The 16,730-nt window shown below is 36.5% G+C and overlaps 2 protein-coding genes across 3 annotated transcripts; both read left to right on the top strand.

Annotated features, from left to right (window-relative positions):
* Nucleotides 1-386: 386 nt before the first annotated feature.
* LOC133849186 (CXXC-type zinc finger protein 1-like) lies at nt 387-3,564 on the top strand. Of its 2 annotated transcripts, XM_062285093.1 has the most exons (4): nt 388-708; nt 778-899; nt 975-1,726; nt 1,783-2,129. In XM_062285093.1, exons 1-4 carry the CDS (start codon nt 679-681, stop codon nt 1,983-1,985), a joined length of 1,107 nt encoding a protein of 368 aa, XP_062141077.1. In that variant the 5' UTR covers nt 388-678; the 3' UTR covers nt 1,986-2,129. The 2 variants fall into 2 exon arrangements, with proteins under 2 accessions (XP_062141076.1, XP_062141077.1); XM_062285092.1 differs by having other exon boundaries at nt 387-708; nt 975-3,564.
* Nucleotides 3,565-5,424: 1,860 nt separating this feature from the next.
* LOC133847291 (extracellular signal-regulated kinase 7) lies at nt 5,425-15,193 on the top strand. The gene is given in 10 exon segments (XM_062282235.1): nt 5,425-5,937; nt 5,993-6,250; nt 8,528-9,017; nt 9,088-9,138; nt 9,140-9,279; nt 9,979-10,185; nt 10,245-10,406; nt 10,483-10,579; nt 11,105-11,571; nt 13,551-15,193. Coding segments are annotated over 8 exon segments (2,805 nt in total). The 5' UTR covers nt 5,425-5,937; nt 5,993-6,250; nt 8,528-8,933; the 3' UTR covers nt 15,148-15,193.
* Nucleotides 15,194-16,730: the final 1,537 nt, after the last annotated feature.

The following is a 16,730-nucleotide window of genomic DNA, read 5'->3' as shown; positions in this document are numbered from 1 at the left end:
AAAATGCTGTGTCAGATGTGTGTCCTGCACTCGTGCGAAAATCAAAAAATCATGTCCATACATAGTGAGTATTTATAATTTGCTTTTTATAAATGCCACTGCACTGTTTTTTGCATTAAATGCAATTTGGAATTTGTTGTATTCTCGCACCCAGAATATTATTATTTGTTAGTTGCACAATGTTTTATCGATAAATATGAAAAAAAACAGCACCAGTAAATAATTATAATAATATGCAATTGACACATAATTTATGCAATGCAGGGCAAATCGTTTAATAACTGAAATTTTATTATGTTTGCGGCACAAACAAGTCACAACAAGTTTTGTTTACATGCTGAACAGCTGTTCGATATCATGTAAAACGGTCGCTCTAAAATTTACAGTTGCAAATTCGATAAATGAAGCACACTAAAGTTTATGTCAAAAAGGAAAACAACAATTTCAAGTGCAAATTATAAATTTGTTTATCAACTTATACTTTTTGCGAATTCAAATGAAATCACACAATATAAGCCACAAGAAGTGCAATAGTAATACGTAGCTATCGTAGCCTGGCTGCTGCTATCGATACATCGATATATAATCAACAATTTTGTACCACATAGCTACATATCTGATTGTGTTGATTGTGGGTGGCGGAGTTTTGGTGGTGGAGGCCACAAACACAACACAAGCATGGCGGATAAGCGAAAATACAAGCGATCGGTAATAACAGAACACTAACAATAAACAAACAATCATCAATTAACAAAACATTTACATTTCAAATTGCAGAAAGAGGAGATTGCCCGTGAATTTGATCTGCCCGAACGCAAATCGAAAATCGCAACAATACTCAAGCAAGATGATCAGGCCTATTGCATTTGCCGCACATCCGATTGCTCACGATTTATGATGTACGAACCGAGTGGTAAATGTAGATGTGTATATTCCAAACTAATCATTGCTATCTCCCAATCTATCTTTTGTAGTGGCTGCGATGGTTGCGAGGAATGGTATCATGGCGACTGCATTGGCATCACCGAAAAGGAGGCCAAACACATTAAGCAGTATTATTGCCGCAAATGCAAGAAAGAGAATCCCGAACTCCAGACCATCTTCCGTCTGGTGGCCACCGAACGAGCTGCCGCCACCGCAGCCGCCGTGACGGCAACCGCAACAGCGGCCAACAGCAGCGGCGGAGGCAGCAACAACATTCATAATAGCGGCAACTTGGAGGCTGGCGCACAAATTGGCGGCAATGGTGCAACGTTGCCGCCGCACAGTGGTGGCAATCAGCAGCCAGCTGGTGGTGTTGCTCGCAAGAACAACAATGGCAACAACAATGGCAACAACAGCGGCAGCAACAATGCCTCGGGCCGAGAGCCAAAAGCCGGACGTCGCTGTGGCACTTGCGAAGGTTGCCGGCGACCCAATTGCAATCAATGCGATGCATGCCGCACACGCGTTGGCCACAAACCCCGATGCATCTATCGCAATTGTGTGATGCAAGCAAATGCCACGACAACAGCGACAACCACGACAACAACGACGACAACGACGACGGGTCGCAAGCGCAGTGAGAAGGCCAACCATCAGCAGCAGCAGCAACAACAGTTCCAGCAGCAACAGCGCAAGACGAAAGCGATGCGAGCCGCAAGTCCCGAGATATTTGTGCACCCAGAGCTGGAGGGGATTCGGCAATGCCATGGGCCGAGTTGTCGCTTTCAGGCGCGGCCGCAAAGTAAATACTGCAGCGACAAGTGCGGCTTCAATCTCGCTACGAATCGTATATTCCAGGTGCTGCCGCAACGTCTCCAGGAATGGAATCTAACGCCCTGCCATGCCACCGAAGAGAATCGCGACCAACTGGAGGTCATACGGCAAAAGCAATCGATGGTCCGCTTTGCGCTCGCCGAGCTCGAGAAGCGCGCCGAGGAGTTGAATATGGTGGTGGAGCGGGCGAAACGCAGTTCGATCGATACACAGCGGCCGCAGGATAACGCCGATGTGGAGGATGAGCAGAGCATGTATTGCATAACGTGTGGCCATGAGATACATTCGCGTACGGCGATCAAGCACATGGAGAAGTGCTTTAACAAATACGAATCGCAGGCCAGCTTTGGCAGCATCTTTCAGACGCGCATGGAGGGCAACAATATGTTCTGTGACTTTTACAATCCCGCCAGCAAAACGTATTGCAAACGCCTGCGTGTCCTCTGTCCCGAGCACAGCAAGGATCCCAAGGTCAGCGATACGGATGTCTGCGGCTCGCCGCTCGTCAACAATGTGTTCAATCCCACCGGCGAATTTTGCCGTGCGCCCAAAAAGAATTGCTTCAAGCACTACGCCTGGGAGAAGATCCGGCGGGCGGAAATCGACTTGGAGCGTGTCCGGCAGTGGCTCAAAATGGATGACCTCATGGAGCAGGAGCGTCTGCTCCGGCAGCAGTTGAGTTCGCGTGCCAATTTGCTTGGCTTGATGCTCCACTCGACGTACAATCACGAGGTGATGGATGAATTGGTGCGCAAGCAGCAGGAGCATTTTGCTGAGCTCGAGAAGCAGAAGCGACGCCAAGCGCAATTCGACCAGCAGCAACAGCAGCAGCAACAACAACAGCAGCAACATCAGCAGCAGCAACATCCTCAGCAGCAACAACAACAGCAGCAGCAACATCAGCAGCAGCAACAACAACAGCAGCAACATCAGCAGCAGCAGCAACAACAGCAGCAGCAGCAACATCAGCAGCAGCAGCAACACTATCAACAAAAGCTGCAACATCGACAGCAGCAACAACAACTACAACAACAGCAGCAGCATCAACAACAACAACAACATCATCATCATCAGGTGATGTTTCAATAGAAGTTGCCGCATTAATAATAACAAATTATGAAACGCAAATTGCTAGCTAATTAATTTCACATCGTGTTTATTTTTTTTTTTCATACATATATATAAATCTATATATAATCGTAATCATTAATTTTTATAGTCGGTATACTAATTTTTTTGAATTAAGCAAACATAGACAAAAACAAAAAATGAAAAATAGTTGTAAATTGTAAAACTGCGCATCGATCACCATGGATTCAATTTAATATTTTTTGTCGGGCAACGTTACCATCAGCAACCTGATCAACACATTTCGAGCTATAAACCGGTTACTCCATCTCTCTCTCTCTCTTTCACAAACACCCCTTTCTTTCTCTCTCTTTCTCTTTCGTTTGTGTGCTGCAAGTGCGCTAGAAGGTTGCTATGTGCGGCAAATTTGTTGTCCACCCACCACTCGGTGTTTGTTATTGAAAACTAAGCATCAAAAAACTATATATACATATATATATATATATATATATATATTCATTTATTGATAGCAACCTGTCGCCGATTAAATGCTGGACAAACCCGACAATCATTGCATCATTCATACTCAATCATCATGTTCAATTTTCTTGCTACTCAGGTTTAAAACATCGTTCATATTCCACAATAATTATATATATTTAGAAATATTTAAGCAGAACCACCCACATCAACAATTCTAATAAAGATAATTTAGTTGTAAGCAAAAAAAAAAAACAAATCTTTTAGTTGACTTAAGTGTGAATGGCATTTTATACTCATTTCCTAGAATAAACAATAAAAAGTAAAACACTCGAATTGCATTTTTGTGAAAACTTGTTTTCAGAGGGAATCTTTAAAGAGTTGAAGAAATATTAATAATTCTCTAGAGACACCATTTTAAGTGTTAAAAAAAATATATATATCAAATAATGTTTTATTTTTTATAAAAATGAATCTTTTAGCTCTTGATTAGCACTTCAATAAGAGCCAAAAAAAAAAGAATTATTTTGTTGTAAGACAATTACAAAATTTAACAAATTCTTTTGCAAAACAAAAAATGAACAAATTAATATATTTGATAGTAAAACATTATTTTCTAAAATCAATCTTAGCTCTAAATTTAATGTTAATCAAGAGCTATAAGAACAATCTTTACTTATTTTTAAAATTGTTTCAATTTATGTTTTTTCTTATCTTTAAATTGTGTCACCATAAAATGACCTATATATTATTTAACTATTTATTATCATTAGTACCTTATAATCATAATTGAAGTAATCTTGTGTAATTTTCAGTTTTTTCTTGAATTTTTTCTAAAAATTCTTTTTACTTGCAATTTCTTTAATATTTTTTAAATTCTGAAAAATTTGATGTTTTTTATTTATAGAACACAAAATAACTTTCTACAATATTAATTTCATTTTGGAATTGATTATCTCTTTTATTAAAGTTTTCTTTAATATTTTTGAAATTCTGAATAATTTTATAATCTTTTTTTCTGTACGCTTAAAACACAAAATAATTTTCTTCCTATTTTCCTATTTTAAAAATTGGTTATCTTTTTATTTACATTTTTATTTTTATAATATGGAAAAATTGTATAATCTTGTTTTATTATACACTTAAAATTCAACATAATTTTCTTGCATTATAATCTAATATTGGAATTGAGTTATTTGTATTTTCTTGAATATGGTTTTAATTCTAAAAAATTGTAGTAATCTTTTTTTAGTCAACATAATTTTCTTTCATAATAATTCCATTTTGGAATTTTTGATCTTTTTATATAAATTTTCTTTAATATTTTTATAGTTCTGAATAATTGTATAATCTTCTTTAACTATACGTTTAACATGCAAAATAATTTTCTTCCATAATAATTGAAATATTGAATTGAGTTTTTTGTATTTGTATTTTCTTCTGTATTTTTCTATTTCTAAAAAAAATGTCATAATCTTTTGTTATTTAACATAATTTTCTTTCATAATAATCTCATTTTGAAATTCATGATCTTTTTATATGCATTTTCTTTAATATTTTTGTAGTTCTAAAAGTTATAGTTATAATCTTCTCTTATACAATATAATTTTCTTTCATAATATTCCCATTTTAGAATTGATAATCTAAAAGAATGTGCTCAGCTATGTGTGAAATTGAAGTTCAATTTTCTACTTCCAAAAAGTAGTTTTTGTTATTTTGTACAGTCTTTACAGCTGCCTTTGGTTGTTAATATGTCGCTACGGCGACGAGTGTGAATGATACGTCCTGAGGGAAAAAGGCTGCATAGAAGAGAGGCCCATAAACCCATAACCCATAACCCATAACCCATAACCACGAAAGCGATAACAGACAAAGTAGTTAAACTGCAATAGACTGGAGAGAGACTAGACCCAGACTAACTACAGTACAGCTCTACAGCTGTCGGTGTCGATGTCGTTGTCGTTAACAAAATACCGGAACGAAAGGATAAACGTATTCATGGAGAGTAGATAGATGAAGGTGGAAATTTGGAAATTGGAAATCGAGTTGCCTGAGCGTAAGATGTGTGTGTTTGACACGTTATTTCACTCGAAATGTCGTAGACATTTGGCATTACTAGTATTTTGTATAACTTCTACACGAGTCGACAACTTAAAAAAAAAACACACACACAATTTTTGTATTCAACTTTTGATCTCTTCATCTTAACCAAAAAGACAAGAAAAATCACAACGCGAGTTCAAAACGCAAAAAAAACGGTATCCCTCATCCTCACATATATGTGTGTATATTATATATATATATGTATCGTATCCGTATATATATGTATATATATATGTGATTAGATGTCTGTGATCTGTGAAGTACTCAAATTCAAAACGCGTAATTCTCGAAGTGGAAAATCGTTTTCAAATTTTTAAGTCGCCGCAGCAACTCGAAGCCTCGTTTTACGTTTCCGATTTTAAATCCGATTTCGATTCCGATGTGATTGTGAACTGATGTCTGAAGGACTAAAAGAGAGAACTCTAATCAAGCGAACATAAACTGTGTGCCTTCAATTTGGATTTTACATTTGAATTTGTTCAAAAATTTCGTGAACTTTTCAATCGGATCGAAAGGATAATCATATATGTATGGATATCGCATCTATTTTGGCATCTACAAATACTCTCTACTATAATTGCAGTTCAATTTGGATTCGTGTTTTAAGAAGTTTTCTTTTCCTTTTTTTGTGTTTGTTGAGTGTGTGTATGTGTGTGTTTTTACTGGTCTATATCCATATATATATATATATTGAAATTGTAAGTTGGATGTTCAGTCAGTCAATTCATATATGTGCCATCCATACATCATCCATAGCTCAAGCCAAATAAAGAGTGTCCTCAACCCCGTTACCTGGCCAAAGCTGCAACTGGCCCCAATCCTTCAGAGTCGAGTCAGGCAGGTAAGTGACATGCATATTGCCACTTGATTTTCAAGTAGCTTCGCCCAATTTCCTTTTCCTAATCCCACCTATTCATGCCACAATTACACTACACTGCACGAAATAGTATAGTAAAAGAAATTATAAATGGAGGTTCCACTAAATATTTTTAATACTTCAGTTTAAGATCTAATGCATCAATTTGAAAGAAATTTTGAACATATTTTCCTTTTTTATTACATTTAAGTTAGATCCCATAAAAGATATATATATATATTGACATTATATATTAATAGTATTAAGCAAATACTTTCAATATTTCAGTTTAAGATCTATTGCATTAATTTGATAAAAACTTTGAAGATATTTTTACATTTTAGTTAGTTTCCATAAAAGATAAACATACAATAATTATACAATAATGTTTCTAGTTTCTTCAGAACTTATTAGTCATAGAGGAATATGTCTCACTAAAACTTATAGATGTTTTATGGTTTACAGTAAAAAAAAAACAGATAAGCTTTATACTTTTGTTTATTCATTAGATGGAAATTTTCTACTAAGAAACAAAATAAATTCTTAAAAGGAAACTTGATACTTTTTGTTATTTATTAGATGGAAATTGAATTGATTGCAATAAAGGAATAGTCATTAAAAAAACACAAAATAATTAATTTAAGAAGAGTAGAATATATATATTTAATCCAATTAATTAGATTCAAATGACAATATTTAAAAAAAAGCTAAGAAAATGTGGTTTTAAATGAGACTATAAAGTTTTTTATGGAGTTTGAAATTGTTCTAAAACCATCGACTATTAAAAAAAAATGATGTTAGGTTTATTTAAACAATTATAATACAACACAAATTACACATAATTATGCATTGATCAAACAATCCGTAATGATTAGTTGAAATATTTTAAATTTACAAAGAAATCCTTGACATTGAATTGTTTGAACTGTAATCAAGCTAAATCTTAAATTATTTTTTATTGTATTTTACCTTTTATGCTAACATTTCATATAAGGTCAACTACATGTACAATTAAAAAAAAAAAACAAAATGAATTTAATATTGTTTAATCAAATTTTAAAATTTCACCTAAATATGCTTAGATCGAACAATTTATAGTGACTAGTATAAATATTAGAATTAAAAAAAAACCTTTATAATTTATTCCTCTGAAAACAGTCTCAATCCTAAAATATTTTCCATTTTAAAATCTTTAGTCTCTTTTAATCTGTATTTTCCCATTATTTCATGAAAGGTAAACTAAATGTAATATTCATAAAGAGGTTTTCAACGTGATTAAAAGGGAAAGGAACAAAACTCATTAAAATAGTATAGAACAAAGTTCGTGCTAAAATTGTCGGCAAATAAATTTCCAAATTTAGCTGAATAGTGTAACTCATATGAAGGAGTGTGTGTGTGTGAGTGTATGTGATTTTTATGGGCATTTTCTATGCATATTTATTGTTAAACAAATTCAGTCTGCTTTATTGTAGATTGCATGCCAAAGAGTCGAGTTGAATCGAGTTGAGTTGAGTCGATGGCATTTGAGGCGTTGTTTGATTGTTTTTTCTGGGGTTGCCACTGGCTGACAATTGCAGCAATAACAACAACAACAAGAACAAGACGACGACGAGGAAGAAGAAGAGCTCATAACGTTGCCGTGGGCACTTGAGGCTTCTGGGTTTCGGGCCTGGGTTACATTTGTCCATTTGTTGTAGGCATTGCTAGGCCAAAATTATTTGCCCTGCTCCTGTTTCAGTTCCTGTCCATTATTGTTGCTGCTGCTGCTGTTGTCGCCCACTTTCGCTTTTCGATCGATCTAACAATAATTCAGTTTCAATCAAATTGCTTCATGATTATTTGTTGTTGCTTTTCTTTTCTTTTCTTTTTTTTTGTATTTATTATTTGTGTTATTGTTATTGTTGCCGCTCCATTTGAGAGCATGTGTACAATGTGTGCTGTATGTGTGTAGTACTTGAGCCCCTGTTTGCATATGAAGAGCGCGCGAATGCGAATGCGAAGCAGAATGTGAATGTAAATGAGAGCAGATAGTGTGACAGAGAGAGAGAGAGAGAGAGCGGTGAGCTGCGAGCGCAGCCTTCTCACGCGAGGCCTTTCAAATTTTGTAAGAGCAACTCACACACACACATGTAACATATGCACACACGCACACACTGCATCCACAGCGCACATTTGTGTTGCTTTTGTTGTTGTTGTTGTTGTGGACAAGTACAATCAGCAAAAGCTTCGCAAACTTCACAAAACAAAAAAAAAATCCCTTAGGCGCCATACCAATTCGAGGTGTTGGAGCGGCCACAAACTGGCGCCCGCTCAGAACGAAGTTAAGCGGCGTCACGACGCGCAAAAGGTTGCCGGATTTGTTGACAACATCATTGCCATTCCAGAGCTGGAGGTGGAAAAGCGAAAAGCTCGTCGCATCCAACGGCATCAGCAGCAGCAGCTGCAGCCGCCGTCAACAGAGCAAGACGAAGAAGAGACGGAGAGACAACAACCGCAACCGCAACAACAACAGCAACAACAGCAGCAGCAGGTGCAACGGCATTTGATCAAAGACAAAATTAAAGAGAGAGAGAAGCCCAAGGAGAAGGAACGGGAGTGGGAGCGTGAAAAGCAGCGTGAGAAAGAGAGAGAAAAGGATAAGGACAAGGAGAAGGAGAAGGAGAGGCTAATGGCGGAACGTCAGGCGAACGCACAAGAGCGACGCATTCATGAGTTGGACCAGAATGTTGAGCGTTATTTTGAAGTGCGCAAGGTAAGTTTGTTTTTGTTATCGAATGATCGATACATTTTGTTATCGCACACACAACACATTACTTTGTTAGCGCTTGGGCAAAGGCGCCTACGGCATCGTGTGGAAGGCAACGGACAAACGTAAAAAAAGACACCGTCGCATTGAAGAAGATCTACGATGCGTTTCGCGATGAAACCGACGCACAGCGAACCTATCGCGAAGTGGTTTTTCTGCGCGCATTTCGCCATCATCCCAATATTATTCGCATGCTCGACATTTTCAAGTGAGTTGGCAGCCATCTTCTTTTTTTCACTTACGCTTCTTCTTTTGAGACGCCGTTTATCAGCATTCTTATTATAAACGTACTTTTTCGTATGTTAATTGTGATTAACTAATTTTTAGTATTTGAATTTAAGTTATATTTTTATAAAGTTTTTCATTAATGAATAACTAATATTCACAAATAATAATAAGAATCTGATTTTACATTCATTTTACATTTACAACATTCATATTATAGACGTTGTTATTCGATTATTAATTATGACTAACAACTTTCTTCTTATTTTAATGAAGTTATACTTCAATTCAGTTTTTCATTAATGAATATAATATTTACAAATTTTAACCAACTTGTTTGTAAATTAAAACAGTTTTAACTTTTTAGTACATTTTTGTTTACTTAATTTTGCATAATAATATATAATTTAACAAAAGTAACTAATCTATTTAGTGGAATTCATGAAAATTGCGTTATTTAACTGTATTCAAATTCCAAAAATTTCAATTTAATTCTATGAACGTATATTTATTAAATCTTAGTTTCATAATACTCATTTTTTGTATTATTACCTTGAAATTCCCGCATAAATTTTTGTTTTTTTTTAATCCTTTCCCATGCTATCTTAAATTCAGTTATATTTTATTATATTATCATTAATGTGAATTGAAAACTTTTCTAAAAAAACAATCTTAACAACAGGGCTGCCAATAATTTAGATTTTTATTTGGTGTTTGAGTTCATGGACAGCGATCTGCACAATGTGATCAAAAAGGGCGATGTGCTCAAGGACATACACAAACGCTTTGTCATGTATCAACTGATCAATGCCATCAAATACATGCACTCGGGCAATGTTATACACAGGGATCTCAAGCCCAGCAACATACTGATCGATAGCAAGTGCAGGTGAGCTCCCATCTCTATGTGCCTATCGATAAATCGATATACAAATTTCAATGTATTAGACTTAAAGTGGCGGACTTTGGCTTGGCACGCACTCTGTGCCCCAAGCGACGCAACAATTCCGCCTATGACTCCAAGGACGAGCTGGAGAACGAGGCAATACTCACGGATTATGTGGCGACACGCTGGTATCGTGCACCCGAAATTCTAGTCGCCAGTCGCAAGTAAGTTGCCATTAAGTGGCATTACAAACTGGTTTCATCATTATGTCCTTTTTTTTTCTTATTATGAACTATATAGATATACAAAGGGCATTGATATGTGGAGTCTGGGCTGCATACTGGGCGAGATGATACGCCAGAAGCCGCTCTTTCAGGGCACCAGCACCATCAATCAGGTATCAATCAAAGCTTATATTTATTAGTGATCGATAAATTTGAAAATGCAATAGAATAACATTTTCAAATTTGAATAAAGCGCTATCATGAAATTTAAAAATGTTATTCTATTTAAAGTTTGCATCAAGTTGAATTTTAAAATTTATCGATCACTAATAAATATTTATTTTAAAAAACATAAAAATTCTCGATAGTAGCTTGATGTTAATTGGGAGCTTCGATAGTATTTTCAAATTTGAATGAAACGCTCTGATAAAATTTGAAAGTGCTATTCTATTTAAAGTTTGCATTGAGTTGAATTTTAAAATTTATCGATCACTAATAAATAAGTTTTTCAAAAAAGAAATCTTGGTAGATTTATCGATAGTAGCTTGATGTTAATTGGAAGCTTCGATAGAATTTTCAAATTTGAATGAAGCGCTCTCATGCATTCATTTTCAAAAATCATAAAATTATCGATAGTATATTTCTCGATAGTATTTTCATATTTAATCGATGTGATTTATTTATGATTTTCCTTGCAGATCGAGAAAATTGTCAACGCATTGCCGGATGTTACAGATCGAGATATCGAATCGATCGGCTCCAGCTTCGGATCAGTGCTGCTTAGCAAAAAGATAGTGCGTGATCGACGCTATTCGTTGGACGAAATGCTGCGCAATTGCTGTGACGATGCAATGTCGCTGGTCAAATCGCTGCTGGTCCTCGATCCCGATGGACGTCTAACGGCCAAGGAGGCTATTGGCCACTCGTATGTGCATCGCTTTCGCACCGCGTCTGCGAACATGGAGATGCGCACCGACATCAAGCCACCGCTGGACGATGATGTGCGCTACGGCATCAACGACTATCGCACCACATTGTACGAGATGATTGCTCCCGAGATACGATCAAGTGCGCGTCACAAGGAAGCTGCCTCACAGGTGGCAACGCCAACAAGTGCCTCAGATATGATCACCACACGTCCCATGCGATCGATATCGAAATCAAAGTGAGTAATGTTCAACAATTGAGTTATGCTTTAGTTTTGTTTTTGTTATGGTGCTAGGGTTGAGGGTGGAGCTTAGGTTGGGTGGTTGAGAGAGGCTTCTCTAGCTGCTCGCTCGATTTTGCAGATCTCGTCGCTCGTAGCATAGGCGATCGCCGTCATCCACAGCGACGATGGCGGCCACAACTGCAACTGCAACTGCAACCAAGACAAAGACATCGACAACATCAGTAAACTTAAAGCAACATGCAGATCTACAACACCAACAACGCGTCAACAAATTAACAACATCCACATCGACTTCGACTTCGACATCTACTTCCACTTCCAACTCAACTTCCACATCCACATCAGCTTCAATAGACTCCTCGACTGTCTCCAGCAATGGTCTGGAAGCCAACGAAGTCCAGCATCATGAGCGAAATCCTCGCTCACTGCATCGCCGTTTAAATTGTGCGCGTCGTTAGCAATCGGAGCAATAGAATAGACTTTATATAGTATAACATGATACTCTATTAATTAATGTGGGTAACAAGCTTTTAAGCTATCGATTAAGTTTGGCAGCACTTTTTTTAATAATGGGTAACATTTTTATCGACCACGATGACTTTTTATTGAGATGAGGTTATAAAAGGTAGGCAGACTCTATTTTTTATTTTTATACAGAACAGTTTTGATAGGTAACATTTTTATCTTTTACATACTCATGGCAATAAGCTACACTTCTATACTTCGATTAGAATTTAACAAAAAAGTATGCTATACTATTTTTTTGTTATTAGTTTGGCTTTCTTTCTTTTTTAATTATGGGTAAAATTTTTATCGATCAAAATTACAGTTTTAGGCTACACTTTTTTTATTGAGATTAGTCTATTTTTTATTTTTATACAGAACAGTTAAGTTGCCGAGGTTTGACTGTATTTTCATTGGATATTTTTTTAGCAATAAGCTACACAAAAGCTGCAAAAAAGTATGCTACCATATTTTGTATTAGTTAGGCAGCACTTTTTTTTAATTATGGGTAACATTTATATCGATCACGATCACAAATTCTGCATTAGGCTACACTTCTTCTTGAGATGATATTCTAAAAGGTAGACTACACTATTTTTATTTTTATACAAAACAGTTAAGTCGATTGTGAAGTTTGGCTGTATTTTGCTGAGTAATATTTTTATTCTTTACAATCATAGCAATGAGCAACACAATAACAAATTATTGTGACTAGAATAGAAAAAATACATTCAACGCAATGAGCTAAACTTTTTTTTATTGTGATTTGAACAGAACAAAAAAGTATGCTACACTATTTTTTTATAAGATTGGCAGCACTTTTTTTTTTAATATTGGGTAACATTGTCAGCAGTTTTTCTTCAATCTGGCAACTCTCAATTAGTTATGTGCTGAATAAATAGCGTTAATTTTGAGATGTATTTCAAGATTGCCAGAAAAGGAAAAGTTTATGCAACTTAATAGTTAGCTTAAGATTTAAGAAACACAGCTGGGGTTTTATTTTGAAACATTTACATAAACATATATACAGATGATTATCGAAATTTAGATTAACTGATCTAATCCTTAATTCTTCAGCTAGGATTTTAAAGAATCCAATTCTAGATTTATGATTTGCAATTTAATAAGGAAAAACTAGTTACGTTTGGCTGCTATTTAAATGTAGCTTAATATAAAATATATATTGTTGAAACCATAACAAAAAAAATATAAAATTCAAATTAAAACAGCAATTCTAGATTTATGATTTGCAGTTCAGATAAGGGAAGATTAGTTAGTTAGGATTATATTTAAATGTAGTTTAATATAGAACAAATATTATTGAAATCATTAGCTTTTAGCAGGACAATAAGAGACTTGTATTAAATGATAATTATAAGCAAAAAACCAAAAAAAAGAAACTGCCTACGCTAGAGAGCTGCTCATCCAACTCCCACTACTCCCTTCAACTTCACTCCCCCTCCCCATAGACAATCCGGAAGCAATTTAAACGATGCCAGCAGCGTTTGCACCAAGGCCTGGGTGGAAGATCAGCGAAAGCAGCAGCAACAGCATCGTGATAAACGCGTTCCACAAAGCAGCGAGAACAATCAACAACAGCAACCACAACAGCAGTCTCAGCAACAGCCACAGCAACCACAACAAACACAACAGCAACCACAACCACAACAACAGCAACCACATCAAGCGACACGTCCTGGCAGCTGTTTCAATGCGGAAGCCGGATCGGGAGCTTTGCGTCGCGAACTTGCCGCCGTTGTGGCAACAGCGCCGCGAACTGTCAGCGGCGGAATTTGGCAATCAACAGTTGTGGCAGCACAACCACCAAAGTTGCAACCAAGTCCAGGGCAACAACAACAACAGCAACAGCGACGCTGGAGCGAACCTGTGCCGGTGCCTGGACCGCTGCCGATGCCAGTGACTGCTCCTGAGGTGGACACAACAGCAGGGACAACGCAGTTGCGTACACGCGTCCGCAAGTTGCGCAAAGATTGCAAGGAGCGACGTCAAACGAAGCCGAAGGAAGAACAGCAGCAACAGCAGCAGCAGCAATTGAAGCAACAACCACGTGCCAAGCAGGAAGTTAAAGCACAGTTGCAGGAGCAGCGACTGATCAGCGATCACAAAACTGTCGACTTGGCGCTGGCCATCGAACGTCTCAAGATCGAGCATCATGAGTTGCAACAGAAACGTCACAAGATCCTCGAGCAAGAGGAGAAGGAGAAGGAGAAGAAGAAGCAGTCGCGAAAAGGACATCGCAAGCACAGCACAGATGGCGACACTTATTACACGCCCAAGGAGTCGGTGCAAGAGGAACCGAAAGTGTTGCACGGTTCGGCGGCATTTGTGTGCTACAAATCGCGACTGAGTCGCATGGAGGAGGACATGGCCAAGTGTAAGCAGCAGCTGTTTCACTATGTCCAGGACAATGAGCAACTGTTGCACGAACAATCGGTGCGTCATCATGTCGAGCAATTGCTGCACTCCACATCATCCGCATCGACAACATCATCGCCGCTGGCTGGGATGGCCAAGACAACCAACGAATTGACATTGCAGGCAACGCTGAAGCGTGATCAGAACCAATTGAATCTCGGCCATCTGAAGCTGGAGCGCGATCGTCAGAAGCAGCTGCAATTGCGTGAGTTTCTCGCTCGCGACGATAACAATGCCAATGCCTATGAGTTGCCCAATCTCAGCAATGTCTACAAGGTGAGCAGTCGTCATGCTCAGCTGTTGCCAACAACAGCATCAGCAGTAACTCAATCCCAATCCTCGCCATTGCCCAACAGCATGATGAACGACACTCTGAAGACTTTTGTCCATCGGGTAGACAGCACGTTGATCAATTCGAGAGCGCAGAGGAATCGACAACCGATTGTTGCCACCAACAACATTTATTCCTGCTATTTCCCAGAGAACAAATCCGAAGTTTCAGCCCACAATCGAGTCCAACAACAACAACAACAACAACCTTATGAACGTATTCGCATTCAGGAGGCGAATTTCTATAAGGACTTTGAGATGGCCAACTTTGATGAGTCGGCTCACATTTGCCGCAAGTAGCAATTTAATTTAAGCATATGTTAAACAATTGCCGAACAACATGTTTTAAGAAACACAAAAATAGTACCAAAAATAAAGTAAGTTTCATTGGTGGCCTCATAAAATATTATATAGCTGTATATACTACTTATAATGTGCCATAGCTTCTTGACAATATGTAATTAGCTAGACCAAAAAGTTCGATTGATAATTACTATCGAAAGAGGAACTAAGAAAATTTGCTAAGCCAGGATTTTTTTTTCTCACAAGAGATAGACCATATATACGTACTATAGTATGTAGATAAAATATCTTATATCTTAAGGTATCTTTTTGCTCTACTTTAAGTTAAAAATAAATAAAAAATATTTTAGAGAATGGAAGAAAAAAAGAAAGCATAATAAATAATCTAGATCATTTAATTAGATTCTTAATTATACAAATTACAAAAAGGCAGTTAAAACTATTCCAGTTAATACCTAATTTAATGATTTAAGAAAAGAAATTTAACAGACTTCAAGATTTTTTACTTTTTTCATAAGCGAAAATTAGAAAATAAATAAATAATAAATTATTATTGTATTTCCAAGTGTTCAAGAGTTAAAGTTTCCAATAATTTAAAGATAAATATAGTATAAATAATAATGTGTAGATAGTTAGTTAAAAGTAAGAGCTTCATAGTTGAATGTAAATTTTAATAATTATAGGAGAGATCTGCTCACATTTCCTTTATTAATTCTAATTAATTTGCAACGTAAATATTTATGCATGTACAAATATTAATAATAAATTAACTAATAATAAAAATTACAAACGAAATAATAATTTGAATATAGTTTTTTTATTAATGCATTCATTTATTCATTTGCTCTTTTTTAATGGCCTCATTCAGTTTGATATTCCGTTATTTCTAGAAATACCCAAAAACCAACAACAAACACCCCAAAAATTCCAATGCAAACACACAAACATCAACTATCATCATAGGTAATCGCGTGTTGTGTGAGATAAACACGATCAGCAATCATTTGCTTCGACAATCGACTAGTGCGCACTCGTTCGCACACAGAGTTTGACTTGCAATTCGATTTGCGACCTCATTATGGGACATTTTGAATATAAACATACATTTTGCACATACATATGTATGTACATATATACATACATAAGTTAGACACCTTGTAAAATTGTATGTGCTTTTCTATTCGTTCTTCGAATCCCCTTACAAACATGCATATGCAAGCTTAAGCTGTGAGTGGCGCTCACGTAACGGTTGTTTAGATCGCGGCGAAACGGAGAGCAAAAAATCCTTTTCAATGGTCAAAAATGTCCCAACGATGGCATGGGGTAATTTTTGGGGCTCAGTTTTGCGCGGAGTGTCCGAGACAACAGTTCGGATTTCGTATTGTTAATAATATTTAAATATGTGAATTAAAAAAAAAAACAATTTTTTTTTATTATGTGTGGTGTTTAGTGTGTTTCATTTGCAAGTTCCATCAAATTTACCAATTCGCATTTGTTATTAGGTTACAAGCGTGCTAGCTAAAGTTGAAGCGCATTTTTTTTTCGTGAAAGTGCAAAAAATGACGCGCTGTTTTTTCGTC

Source organism: Drosophila sulfurigaster, chromosome X (assembly GCF_023558435.1).
Source record: "Drosophila sulfurigaster albostrigata strain 15112-1811.04 chromosome X, ASM2355843v2, whole genome shotgun sequence".
Classification (NCBI taxonomy): domain Eukaryota; kingdom Metazoa; phylum Arthropoda; class Insecta; order Diptera; family Drosophilidae; genus Drosophila; species Drosophila sulfurigaster.
Note: the sequence above shows the minus strand (reverse complement) of the source record. Positions and strands in the feature narration are given on the sequence as shown.

Bases quoted from the DNA above. Each gene is read 5' to 3' on its own strand.
- LOC133849186 (XM_062285092.1), top strand. From the start codon at position 679: ATGGCGGATAAGCGAAAATACAAGCGATCG. The intron at 709-777 runs GTAATAACAGAA...TTCAAATTGCAG, and splicing joins AGCGAAAATACAAGCGATCG to AAAGAGGAGATTGCCCGTGA. The intron at 900-974 runs GTACGAACCGAG...TATCTTTTGTAG, and splicing joins GATTGCTCACGATTTATGAT to TGGCTGCGATGGTTGCGAGG.